General features: G+C 44.5%; 1 protein-coding gene across 1 annotated transcript in view; it reads left to right on the top strand.

Annotated features, from left to right (window-relative positions):
• The window catches only part of DLAT (dihydrolipoamide S-acetyltransferase), a 153,764-nt gene that overhangs the window by 15,632 nt on the left and 123,806 nt on the right, over positions 1-14,326 (top strand). The window contains exon 2 of the mRNA XM_069224986.1: positions 9,359-9,460. Within this exon, the coding sequence (XP_069081087.1) occupies positions 9,359-9,460 (102 nt within the window). The remainder of the gene's footprint in view (positions 1-9,358; positions 9,461-14,326) is intronic.

Consider the following 14,326-nt stretch of genomic DNA (forward strand, 5'->3'; position numbering starts at 1 on the left):
TTTCTGCTCAGCTTCTTTATACATCTCAAGTAAGTGCGGGGCCAAAATGTCACTACATTTCCTATACAATTCCGCGGGAAACCCATCTGGTCCTGGTGTCTTGCCTGAAGCCAGACTGGCGATCGCATTTGTTACTTCTGTGGATAAATAAGTATTTTAAAGTAATACGGGAAGAGCGTACAAGCACTTGAAAATAAAATCAATAGGAAATAAAAGTATTGCAACTGTATTAATAATAGAGGAACAATTCCGGCAAAGATCACTGAAATTAAAATAGAAAGTAAAGACCGGGAATGTGCGTCTGTAAGGCGTAGTGTCCCCGGATCTGTGCAAGCAGAGGCATAGAGGTGGGGACTGAGGTCCGTTGTCACTGGGCACTGCCAGTATCAGGACCCCACTATTATTAAACTTGCGTTTTGAAGGCCAATCACTTAATGCCATGGGTGATTTCTTTCTTGTGTGCCCACAACATCCTCTGCATGGTGCACTCGTTGCCTTTCTTTACGGTGTTGCAGGGACACATTCAAAACGGTGGCGATTCCAAAATTGGCACCCCAAAAGGCTTTTTTTTCTTTGAGGCAATAAAAGTGTACGGTTACTGATTTTTTTTTTTTTTTTTTTTTTTTTTTTTTTTTTAATAATACAAGAACGGCGTAGAAGCAGATTGGTTGGCGGTTGTATGTATCCCCTCAAGAAGTTTGATTGTATGCAATTATTTTTAGGTGTTTCACAGGCAACCTTACTATTAAAGAGAAGTGTGAATGTAATGTTTAAGACTGACCTACACACCGCATAAGCTGCTTGTTAGCTTTGTGTTTTGAAAACCAGTCGAAAAGTTCCTATAGCTATATTAAAATGTGCAAACCTACAAAGGCTTTTGGGTCCTCCCTCCTCAGCAATTCTGCAATTTCATTTCATGTATTTAATGCGTTTGCCCCATATTTTATGCCACCTTTAGACACAGCAATTTTACTTTATATTACTTTTAAGGTTCACGGTCCAAACATATATTTGTAGAATAAAATAAAAATAATGAATTCAAATGGCGAATTAAATGGAGGTGTGGGCAAGCAATAGACCTTTTATCAGTGTTTTTTCTGGGTAAAGAGGTCAGTCACTTCTAACTCACGGGTTTCGAGGCGTAAGACATGCAGAATAAAGAGTTTTATGAATTTTGCTCTAATTCATCAACTAATGATATCAGTTTGGTTAGTGGGGGAGTGGAGGGGAGCTGGGCGCACCCATTGTATGGCAATTGTTGGTAGTAAATGTGCGTTTGGGTCTTAGCTCCTCCATTGCACGCTATGTAACTAGTAAACTCCACCTTCTTTCCCACACTGAGTTTTTGTTGCTGCTGATTATGCACGCTGCAATCGGTGAATCAGTTTCTTTTTAAAATCCATCTCTTCCCTGAGATGGCTTAGTTACACAGAAGGGTCAACGTCTGCGTTTTAAAACAGTCACATGTACCGGACTGTATTTGCTCCTAGAAATGTAGTTCCTGGCAGAAAACAGAGCCAGCCTTTCCCGGTTCTGCTCACTGTACTCCTTTTTTATGAGCGAGAGCAAAGCGCTCTGTCCCATTCTGTAATCTCTCTTTGGGCTTCCAACCACACCCATGTCACGTCAGTCACTTTCATTGGTTCGTGGGCTTGCCTTTTAAAATCTGCTTGCTTTCATTTGTGAAAGGCATGCATACGTCATGCCTTTTCCGGTGTTTAGCCCACCTACTCAGCACTGGTAAACTACTAACAACATACGAGGCTCAATATTTTCAGCATGGTGTCCGGACTACTTTGTCTGTTTATTTTCCAAGCAGCGCGATCGTGCTGCATTTTACATAGTGCGTTTACGCTGCGTTTTTTTTTTCTTTACACCGCTAATAGCTCTAACTCGAGCAAATGTGAGACCCGTTGCATTGAAAATGCTTGTTAGGATGAGCATTTATTAGAACCTGTCGCCTTTCTTTGCATTTAAAAATCAGTGGCTGGACGTCCATGTGCACGTGAAACATCATATACTGTCGGAAGTGCATTTAAACGTTTTATATGTTTTCAAACTGTTTTCAACAGAAGGATGTGGCCTGCTTTATGCTTTTCAAGCAATAAATGCAGCTGGGAAAAGCTAATTTCCGTTGATTGAATCAGCATTTGGTGTCCTCCACATTCAGGTGGCTACAAATTTACCGCAGTAGGAAGATGTCTTTTCAGGTGGTTCAGTCTTTCCAGCGGCCTGTGCCAGAAGGACACGCATGATGCCTACCCTGCTCAGTTGATCACTGATGCCATGGATCCTTGTAACACATGTGCTCACTGTGGGAGCTGCTTGCTTTCCAGCAAACAACCTTTTCGCATCTCTCAGAGATGTAGGTGAGGAACAGCAGTGGGATAAATGGAGCACTGACTTACTCAAACCCTCTCACGCCCTGATCTCTGGAGTTTGCTAAAGCCCTGTTGTAAAGCAAGCCAGTGGCATGACCAGTGCCTTTACCATAATCACAGCCCAGTCATAATTACCATGTCACTATTAGAACCTAGGTAGAAAACAACAGGGTGATCAAAGGATTACTTGAACTAATCTCAGTTGCTGGCAATGGCTCGGCCACATTCTTCTCCATAATATTTAGTCCACTGTGCCATTCTTAACGGAGTTCAGGCATGTGCAAACCAGCCTTTGTCCTGTTCCAAAAGGCATAGTTAGCCTGAGTGCCAGGTCAGGTCCCCGCCAGATGGGAACACAAGCAACCCAGACTGGTTTCAACTGACTTGGGTCTCATCAGGGAGCTTTAGCTTGAGTCCTTCGGCATTGTGAGCACGGGACCCATGCTTTGGCACGCCCATCGCACTTAGGGTATCTACTGCAAAAGCAACAAGGTGATGAAAGGAAAATTTAATTAATCATAGCCACTGACAGTTACTTGGACCACATTACAGACAACACATTTTTGCCTACTGTGCCATTCTAGACAGAAACCCGCCTGATGCCATTGACTGATTACCTTACTTATTTAAAGGTAAATAAAATTGAGTAAACGTTATATTGGAACTACAAAGGTATAACAACACACTGAATAAAATACTCAGTGAGTGCACTTTCCAGGTTGTGTGAAAATACTTATCCTTAGAGGTTTATTGGTAATTACTTATGCATGCATGAAGAATTCGTTCTATCCCTAAAGTCAGTGTTCCAAACTATAGCGCTCTGGTTTTGAATGTGTTGTCTGCAACTTCTACCCCTTGTGATTGTTGGTGTATCACTCACCCTCTTCTTTCCCCTTAAACTTTTTGCTGTCTCTCGCTGTTTCTCTTCCCCTACGTTCTGGGGCATGAGTGGCCTCATGTTGTCCACCCAGGAGTAATGCTGGTCCTGCAGTAATGGTGACATATTTGTGTGATTTTTTTGCTAAGTAAAATGCACACCTTTTGGCCATCTAAATACATCATTGACACTTCATGCACAGCTTCACCAGAAGACTTCTCCCATGACTTTTAGGTCGAGCAAAGCAGCGTGCAAGTACTGCTTTTCCAACCTGTTGTGATCTAGCTGTAGGCTTTAATCACGCCCACCTCACCCCATCACTTCCATTCGTTCATTGTCTTGCCTTTCAAAATCCATTGATGTCATCAGTAAATGTTGTACGTTTGTCCCACCTTGAGGCTCTTCTGTTACGCCTTGCAGACTGATCCTGTTACATGGATCATTGCATGACTGCTGATACACTTCAATGTGAGCAAACAACTTTTTTCTTTTGTCTCTCCTTCACGCTCCACTGCGGCCACGGCGCTTGCAGCGCAAACTCGATCCCCTGTATTAGAGCGCATGTCACATTGTTACCCAATAGGAGTAATTTCAGTTTTGCTTTTGCCTCTCCCCTTCGCACTCCACATTTTTGAAGAATGTCTTGTAATTGGTAAAATTCTCAATGCAGCTCTCCTGCTGTACTACAATATTCACTGCACTTGGGAAACTCACCCCATAATGCTTTGCAGGGCTTTTTTCCCCACAAAACATTTTTGCTCATAACTCAGCCTGTGGTGATCCTAGGACAATGGGACCACCACCAAACCGTTCAGCACAATGCACTCCTTCCGTGTAGGTCATCTCTGGGTCTCCACACTAGGTTAGTGGGGACCCCACAATAATAACCGACACACCATTCAATGTCTTTTTAAGCTCTCTTATGGCTGGAACTTTTATTTTTCAGCTGGGAGTAGTATGTGTTTTAAAGGCCCTGTTTGAAATAATATTTCAGCAGGCCTTCTAGCCCTCTAGTTATATGCAGGGCCACTGGAATTATGTGGCAAGAAAAGTCCAGTTATGCATTTACAGTGCCAATAGCTGTAACTCAAGCAAATGTGAGACCAATTGCATTGTAAATGCTTGTTTGTTTTACTGCTGCTGGAGCTGGGAACAGCTTTCCCAGCCGCCCTTTTGTTCAATGTATTGACGATCGAACTCATGGCACCCTGAGGTCATTACATTGAAAGTGAAATGAGCTGAGAGGTGCTCGCCGGGCTATCTTAGTCCCTGAGCACCAAAGCAAACGGGAGAGACATGATTGAGAATCTCCCCTTTCCAATAGTACCTTTCCCAAGTAGATCCCTACTTGGTGATCACCCAAGGAGGGTGATTCTCCAAGCAGGGATCCACTCTACTAGATCACCAGGGAGATATAGAATACCACTCACTATACACCAGTGATTTAATAAAGTATATATGTTGGGGAGCGGCCCTTTGGTCGCTCCTCATTATGGTGGCATTATTTTGGCCATTTCCCTATTTGTGGGCTGATCTGCCCCCAAGGGAGTGCAGAAAACCATTAGAAGTCAGGGATTATCCTCTTGTTTTTTTTTGCCAGAAAATCAGAAGCTAACAGCAGCTACATTTATGGGGATTCACATTTAATGCTTACTAGACAGAAGTTTGTAATTCTGTATGTTATTATTGTGTTCTTTAATCAGCGTGGGGGCTTGAGGTGGGGATACTGAAGATGTGGTTGGGGGTGTGTATATGTGTAAGTTATATCTTGGTACATGTTAGGAAACTATGGTACATAATGCCACTGTGGATTTAATCTGCTGATATGCCAAAGTACAATGGTAGCTGGTTTGTAAACATTGCCAGAACTTAAAGATGACATAATATAACCTTATTGCCCGCTGCAGTGGGCTATACCAGCCATTAAAAGCTCACACCAGCATTAAAAGGTCCGAGCCAAAGGTGAGGATCTCTAATGCCAGTATAGCCCAGCTACAAAGGGCTATAAGGCTATTAGAACTTTCTGTCACTAGAGGGCAGAATGTTCTAATAAATAAAACAAAGGCCTCACAAGCCTGAGGGAATTTCAAACCCCTTTGGCTCTGTGAGGTTTTTGTTCACAGCACCAACTGTGAACAAAAACATTGAAATGTTGAGGCTCTGGGCTTCTACCAGCCATTAGAAGCCCAGAGCACTTCACTGTTTTCGATGGAGCTTCCAACATTCCAATGTTATAATATACCTATAGAAACCTTCATCAATCATTCTGCTAGATGATGTGTTCATGTACTTGTGCCTGGGTCCCGGCGAGCTTTCATTGCACCTACTGGGTGCTAGGGCGAAGGGGCACTTCTTTTTCTCATGAAGTCTACCACCCTTGTTACTGATTTGGCCCGAACATTCCCAAAACCTGAAATTTTCATCCCCCAGCTAAAGGATATAGAACTGTACTGTTAGAAATGGGGTTTCTAGTTGGCAGTCGGTTTGCACCCTGTCCAAGTAGGGACCCTCACTCTAGTCAGGATAAGGGAGATACCAACTCATATAACCTCTGCTCACCCCTTGGTAGCTTGGCACGAGCAGTCAGGCTTATCTCAGAAGCAACGTGTAAAGCATTTGCACATAACACACAGTAATAAGTGAAAACACTACAAAAGGACACCACACCAGTTTTAGAAAAATAGCCAATATTTATCTATATAAAACAAGACCAAATACGATAAAAATCCAACATACAGTAAGGAAAATATGAATTCTGCAAGATTTACTCAAAACTACAGTTCCTTGAAGTCGATAGCTCCACCTGGGGCTATCACGCCGTCGTGATCAACAAAACCAACAGTTCAGGCCGGGCGCCTTGCGGGCCAGCTACGGTGTCAGGAAGACCCACAAACAGTACCTTGAATTTTCAGGGCGTCGTGATCCTCGCTGTGAGCTCCGGAGAACGGCGTCACTGATGTTGCGGTGTCAGTTCCGGAGTCGGTGCAGGAGTCGTCGGGCCCTTGAGGTCACACGCGTTGCAAATCGAACTCCAGGCTGATGAAGTCAGGTGCGCCGGCGTGGATGGCATCAGGGCTGCGGTGTGAAGTGGGACGATGCGACGTGCGGTGCCCACAGGTCACGGTGCAGGCAGCGGCTCGGTGACGGCATCCATCGGCGTCGGTGAGACCAGGGCTGCGGTGTGAAGCGGGGTGGTGCGACGTGCGGTGTCCCCAGGTCCACGGTACAGGCATCGACGTCATCGTTGCTGAAGTGCTGTTGTAGGTAGGCCCAAGCCAGCGGTGCGGGACGGGACGGTGCTTTGTGACCCTCACGAGCAGTGTCCACAGGCCACGGTGCAGGCAGGATGCCTGGTGTCGACACAGGAGTCAATGATGCTGGCGTCGGTGGACCGGGGCGGTGGTGCGGGATGGGACGGTGCTTTGTGTACCTCACGAGTGGTGTCCACAGGCTATGGTGCAGGCAGCGGCGGTGTGTCAGCAGGAGCGTCGTCGTCGGGGATGCCCAGGCTGCGGTGTGAGCAGGCAATGCCGAAGTCCGGTGCCCACAGGTCGCCGTGCGAGCAGCGGCTCGGTGAAGTTGTCCGATGACGGCGTCAGTGAGACCAGGGTCGCGGTGCGAAGCGGGGAAGTGCGACTCTGTGTTGTGTCGGCAGGTCATGGTGCAGGCCAGCAGCTTCGTTGGCGGCGTCGCAGTGGTGTCTCCTCTTGAACAGCACAAAACACATAGTTCCCAGTGCTGCAGGTCGAGTAAACTGAAGTCTTTGGTATCCCTGAGACTTCCAACAGGAGGCAAGCTCTACTCCAAGCCCTTGGAGAATTTTCTCAAGCAGGACACATAGCAAAGTTCAACCCTTTGCACACTTTTCAGACAGAAGCAACTGCAGGCCAGTCCAGCAAAGCAACACAGCAAAGGGACAGTACTCCTCCTTCAGCTCTTCTCCTGGGCAGAGGTTCCTCTTGATTCCAGAAAGATTCTAAAATTCTGTGGTTTTGAGTCGTCTTCCTATACCCAAGTTGGCAAACTTCAAAGCAAAGTTTCAAGTGTTTGCAAGATCCTTCCTTGTCCAGGCCGGGCCCCAGACACTCACCAGGGGTCGGAGACTGCATTGTGTGAGGGTAGGCACAGTCCTTTCAGGTGTGAGTGACCACTCCTCCCCTTCCCTCCAGCACAGATGGCTAATCAAGATATGCAGGCTACACTCCAGTCCCCTTTGTGTCACTGTCTAGAGGAGAGGTGTGAACAGCTCAACTGTCAAACTGGCCCAGACAGACAATCCACAAACAGGCAGAGTCACAGAATGGTATAAGCAAGAAAATACCTACTTTCTAAAAGTGGTATTTTCAAACAGACAATTTAAAAACCAACTTCACTAAAAGATGTATTTTTAAATTGTGAATTCAGAGACCCTAATCTCCTCATTTTTATCTGCTCCCAAGGGGAATCTGCACTTTAAGGATATTTAAAGGCAGCTCCCATGTTAACCTATGAGAGAGATACAGTAAAAAACTAATTTAGCAGTATTTCACTGTCAGGACATATAAAACACACTAGTATATGTCCTACCTTAAACATATACTGCACCCCGCCCATGGGGCTACCTGTGGCCTAACTTAGGGGTGCCTTACATGTAGTAAAAGGGAAGTTTGAGGCCTGGCAAGTAGGTACACTTGCCAAGTCGAATTGGCAGTTTAAAACTGCAGACACTGCTGTGGCAGGTCTGAGCCATGTTTACAGGGCTACTAATGTGGGTGGCATATTCAGTGCTGCAGGCCCACTAGTAGCATTTGATTTACAGGCCCTGGTCATCTCTAGTGCATTTTACTAGTAAATCAAATATGCCAATCATGGATAAACCAATCAAAGGTACAATTTCTATAGGGAGCACTTGCACTTTAGCACTGATTAGCAGTGGTAAAGTGCGCAGAGACAATAAGCCAGCAAAAACATAGGATGAACAAGGCAAAAAGTTTGGGGATAATCCTGCAAAAAGGCCCATTTCCAACATGTACTCTTCCATGAGACTGAAGAAGTACTTCTTCCTGCACTGTCTAGAAATTACTAAGTCATTTGTTTCAGGGTAGATGTAGAGGGAACTTCTTTTGCAGGTGTCATAAGAAAGCCATTCCTTTGTAATGGTGGCAATGAAGGCTGTTTTATGATAGTATTGGCTTGATGGTAAGGATCTCTTACTGGTAGTTATTTGGATTCTACATCATTTCACCCAATTAATACTCAGGAAAAATAACTTGCTTAATTTAAATTAACACATTATTTTCACCCGATACAACATTATTTCCTATTCATTTCAGTATAAAATACTAATTTTAATTAAATGCAGAGTCAAACTGTGATTTACAATGGTAACCCTGGAACTGAGTAAAAAGTCTCCGGAATGCCAAAAGCACTAGTTGATCATAACTGTGTGCTTGTCTGTAAATAACAGTCTTGTGCTACTGAATCCTACCGCCCTCTCCCCCCCCAAAAAACGAGCCAGGTAAAAATGAATAAACATATTTTGTGTGTGGAGATAGGGGAACTCCTCTCCCTGTTAGACCCCTTGCTTCGTAGACTCCTTTCCGTAGCGGAAATCCAGCTCAACAAAAAAAACAATTTCTTGGAGGACTGCACATTTTGTGCCACATTCAGTATCTGTTCAATAATCACAATAAGATGATCACGGGACCTGCAGAGCAAACTGTAAGCACCTGCCAATCTAATATGAACACCCCATATCCTTCTTAACCCCATCCTCCATCAAAGGGTACATGGTGTGACCTAAGCCATGATCAAAGCACCACCCTGATCACTCATGCATAGTATTAAACACTTCCCACATAGTCATACCGCGAGTCCAGCCACCCACCCACCCAGTCATGCTGTCCGAATGTCCTAGCGTGTAACCCGTTAAGAAAGCTTTTTGACATCTCCTGTGTTTAGGAGTTTCCAATACACACTTGAAAGGTAATCATGTTTTTTTCATTAAAGCATCAGGCGTTCCGTTTTTCTTGCGGTTCAAAGGAATAGATACATTTTAGTATGGATGGTGTTATAAATTGCTTCAAACAAGGTGTGTAATTAGTAAGCCATTCCTTTTCAGGTGACTCTTCCTGCCCTCTCACCAACGATGCAGACAGGAACAATTGCTCGCTGGGAAAAGAAGGAAGGTGAAAAGATTAACGAAGGGGACCTGATAGCAGAGGTAAGACGGCACAGTGCGTTCTTCAAATTCTGTGGACTCTGATTTTGATGGCTCACTCTCATAAGTATTTTCTTTGATAACGAGTGTATATATGTCTGCTTTGTTCAGAGAATGGGATGCTTTTAAAGTGACTTTGCGTGGACACTGTCTGAGCATAAGGGGCAACATGAGACACCTTCTTAACCAAACTAGAAAACACGTTAATGGAACTAGAAACCAGTTTAGTGAGCAAACCCAATGCTGCAGTAGCGATATCGACACCAAGATCAAACCATACTACATTACTGGAAAGATAGCGCTGCCTTAATTTTGCAGCGCTTTCAGTTCGTACACTTGCCACAGCATCAGTGGCCCATAATGGCATTACAATCGGGCACAGGCTCCATCCTCCACACGCAAAAAGATATTCACAAGAACTCACACAACATTACACTCTGGTTAATCAAATACAGAAGTAAGCTCAGAAGCCTACAACTGTTCAACACTCTGGAGATACCCTCCATCGCTATGGATCAGCAGATAGCCCTGGATGGTCCAATCACACTGATTGAAATCAAGGCCTATGCGGACCAGTTAGCTCTTCAATTACTTTGTGTGTAACAAGGCCTTGGCCGTTGGCAGCCTCTCTGCTTCTCAAAGGGAGGCAATGGTCATCTTACCTAAACCTAATAGAAACCCACGACTTGTTGGTTCCTTCAGATCATTAGCATTGCTTTACACTGATCACAAAATCTAGCAAAAATACTAGCGGAACAGTTAACAGCTATTGTCCTGACCTTAGTACACCCTGATCAAAATGGGGTTGCCCCCATATGTAACACCTCCCTAAACCTGTCACCCTTCTTCAGAGTCATGATCAATGCCCGTCATGCATGGCCCCTCGCTGGGTGCCTAGTATTAGATCTCGAAAAAGCCTTCAACTCATTGGAATGGGAGTTCCTCTGTGCATCACTGAGTTTGGCTTGGACTGTCGTTTTATTCGCCTATTGAGTTTACTCTATATTGGCCCTTTTATCAGGGTCAAGATGGGACCGCATGTTTTAGAGACCATCAATGTACACACAGGAATGAGACGGGGTTGCCCTCTGTCGCTGTTATTATTTGCACTGGCTATTGACCCACTGGCTCTACTAGGCTTGCGCCACTGGGTGACAAAGTAGTACTACCATTAGGGGATGGAATACATAGCATCTCTATATGCTGACAACACGTTGCTATATATCAAAGATATGCACAACATCTCTGACAAAATTGCCTCCACTCTAAATCAATTTGCTGCTCTCTCTGGCTTGCGGGTAAACTGGGCGGAATCATGTTTGTTTCCCTTCCAGCCGGATATAGCTGATTCATACTATACTTTGGACGGCATAAGATTGGACTGGCAACAACACACATTTAGATAGCTGGGTGTACGGGTATACAATAATGTGTCAGACCTGTATGAGGGAAATGTTACAAAGGCGGTGACATCTATTAGAGCACAGACGACCTTTTGGAATACGCTGCCACGGGGGGGTGGCGGGTAAAGTGGTGCTGTTGAAGATGGTGGCTCTGCCCAGTCTCCTGCATTACTTCGTGAACATCCCAGTATACATCCATAGAGCTTTTTAAAAAAAAAAATTTTTTTTAACTGCATTCAACAAGCAGGTTTGTGAATTAATTTGGGGCAAGTCAAGATGCAGGTTAAAGGAACTGTGTGTGCCTACAGATAGAGGGGGTGTAGCTGCACCATACAGTATTATCTTGCTGCCCGGATCCAGTGGATAACCAAGTGGATGGTGGGACTGCTCTTATCAGACACTGTCACATCCTCTGCCAGCAGACACTGTCAGCTATTTTACACCTGTTCCACCCATATACAATGTTGGGTGCTTCAAGATGTGATTTACTAGTTTTGTGAGTATAGTATTCATGTTCTAGGGACTTTATATTTTGAAGGATGGAAGTCGATTTTTGTTGAGCAGACTTTTTTTTTTAGTGAACGTAACTTATGATGAAACCCCTAGAGGCTGCTCTGAATGCATCCCACACAAAATGAAACAATAGTTGATCACTATCGTTGATGTGAAAGTATTCTTCTACAGTATAAACTCACTGTAGGAAGCACCATGTCACTGTTGCTGGGGATTGCTTATGGCTGCCGTCATCGGTGCCTACGTGTCACTAAACATGTGAAGCCTTACATAGCGGAACTAGCACTGTTGGTCATGCCGAGACCCATGACAATGAAATAACTGAGCACATGGCATACGGCAGGTATACAGACACTGGGTGATCTATACAGAGATGGAGTTATTGCACACTACGAAACACTGATGGAGATAGATGGCCTACCTCCTGGGCAGATCTTAATTCATACCTGTTTACTCGCCACATTGGGGCATCACTGGGGGTGGGGTGGGGGGGGAGATTTAACCTTGCAACCACCTACACATTTCACAATTCAATATCTGCATGTATTAGGCAGGGATTAGTGATTGGTTTGCAGGTTTGCCGATTCACTCAATTCCCATACTACCCCTCAACTTCCTAATCTACAACAACATTTGGAATCTGAGTTACTTGCACTGTAAAGGCTTGGCATACCCTCGACGAAGGCCTGAGAAATGCGCCACGTAATGCCCGGTTCATTCAGCTGTACATAATACACAGAGCTTACCTCACACCAGCAAACAATTTCCACCATAAAACTGATCCAGCTTGCCTGTGCTGCTCTCATGTGAATGCTAACCTGCTCTATATGCTTTGGTCCTGCCCTCACTTGCACACGTATTGGACAATTGTCACTTCCAGATTAACCACCTGCACTGACTGTCCAGGCCTCCATAAATGGGAAATGTGCACCTTGGGGCTATTCTGTAGGACAAAGAACAGGACAACCTCCCGCTTCCTAGACTTTGGCTTTATAATTGCTAAACGTCTCATTACTCGCAGATGGAAATCCCTGGAGCCATCGCTGTTTACAGCCTTGAAGCGCTCGATGCTCAATTGGGCACAGGTGGAACGTGTAGCTCTACATAGGGAGGATATGCTTGGTTTGAGGAAATACCCCATAGCCAGCTGCTGGGATAATCTTCTACAGGGTTTGCAATCCCCCGACTGAACACGGTAGCCCTAATACCACAATGGAGCCCCTAAACACTCAAGTAGTGGATACAGACTGATATTTAGCATTGTACCCAGTAAGATGCCCCCCTCCCATTACTCATAAATTACGTTGCCAATATCCTGGTTACAATGAAAATGCTGAACACACTAATGGGTGGGAGTGGTGATTGGCAGGAATGTATTGGATTTCTTAGAAATGTTTTGTTTGTGGTTCTATTAATGGTAACTTTCTAAAATGTATGATTGTTATTAATGTCAATCATATTATCGATAATGACTCCCTTTAAATAACTGTTGCTCAAAGAAATGCTATACGGTCAGCTATCAGTTTTGTACCCGTGTGCACTGTGAATGCATTTATTGATTACATAGCTAAGATCCAGCATTCGAACATGGTCAATATTCTGCCGACTAGTACTTTCTGTAACTAATTAGCACTATCGGGGTCACTAGTAGATATTTTTAGCAAATTGTTGAAAACGCACACTATTAATATGTTCATAGCATATTGCACTATGTGGTCTGCATATCAGATTCAAACAAAAATACATCTGCTTTGTTCATAAACATGCTCTACAAAATATGGTTTTACTACTTGATAGAAGTTTAAAATTATTATGTCTAAGTGAGGTGAGATTTAGAATTAGTTGTACTTGTGTCTCACTAGTTTCTCATGGTGGCTGTATGACAAAATAAATTAAACTGTTTTCTCAGATAACTAAGAAAATCTGAGTTAAAAATTTGAAAACCTTTCCCAAGAAACTGTTGAGTTTTGTCAAAGTCTTTACAAGGAGAGAGAGAGAGAGCACTTTTTAGGTATGGCTTGACAGCACATATGTTTCCATGCCTTACGTGCTCAGTAGAAGGAGAGTTTAAAGTAGTATTTCTGAGGAAGGGGCTTTGTCTCCACCCACAAGTTGATTACCTTGAATACAGCATTTGATCGGACAGAATTTGTTTGTTGCCACAGAAAAACCTGCTGGTTGCACTCTTGTAGGCTTCTGAGGGATTTTCTTGCACCTAACATGGCTGCCGTGTGCCAGTGTAATGACGTAGCTGTGTGGAATAGGAAAATGCATCCCATGCAGTACATGTTTTTTTTTTTTCCCCTCTCCACAAAAAACACGTACTCTTCAGTGTTTCATGGCTGGGGTTCCTTCAGGGTTCTTGTTCCCATCAGGGGCAGCTGGGCTGGCACAGGCCAGGAAGCCACAGCACGTGAGGCCTCCTTCCCTGCATCACAGAACATACTCTGTGCATGAGATGGGGTTGTTCCATAACTAGCGAGATGTGGAGAGCAGGATGGCCTTCTGAGCACCCACCACCATCTGTGGGTAGAAGACACCAGCAGGCTTCAGGCAGCAACAGAACTGAGAGAAGCCTGAGAGGGAGACGTGCAAGGGGTGATCCGGAGTAAAGCGTTAAGTACATTGTTACTCCAGTCGTAGGGCTGCTCCTATATCAAGGGGTGCTTCTATCTGAGTGAGAACAGCCAAACGGTAAGGGGATGGTGAACCAGATTGCCTGTGCGTGCCTTTTGATACAGACACTGGCACAGTTTGCCTTCTCATATTGCTCCTGACTAGAGAGAGAGCTTCTGTTTTGAAGAATGTGTTTACTTAATCGATGAGTCTGTCACCATTGGATATTTGAGGCTGGGCTGTGGGAGGGTCTTGAAAACGGAAGGGTGGGGAAAGCTCGGGGTTTATATCTTTGAAAATCCATGTGCCAACATGTGAAGTAAACCAGGGGCCAGCC

This window comes from Pleurodeles waltl, chromosome 3_1 (genome assembly GCF_031143425.1).
Source record: "Pleurodeles waltl isolate 20211129_DDA chromosome 3_1, aPleWal1.hap1.20221129, whole genome shotgun sequence".
NCBI lineage: Eukaryota > Metazoa > Chordata > Amphibia > Caudata > Salamandridae > Pleurodeles > Pleurodeles waltl.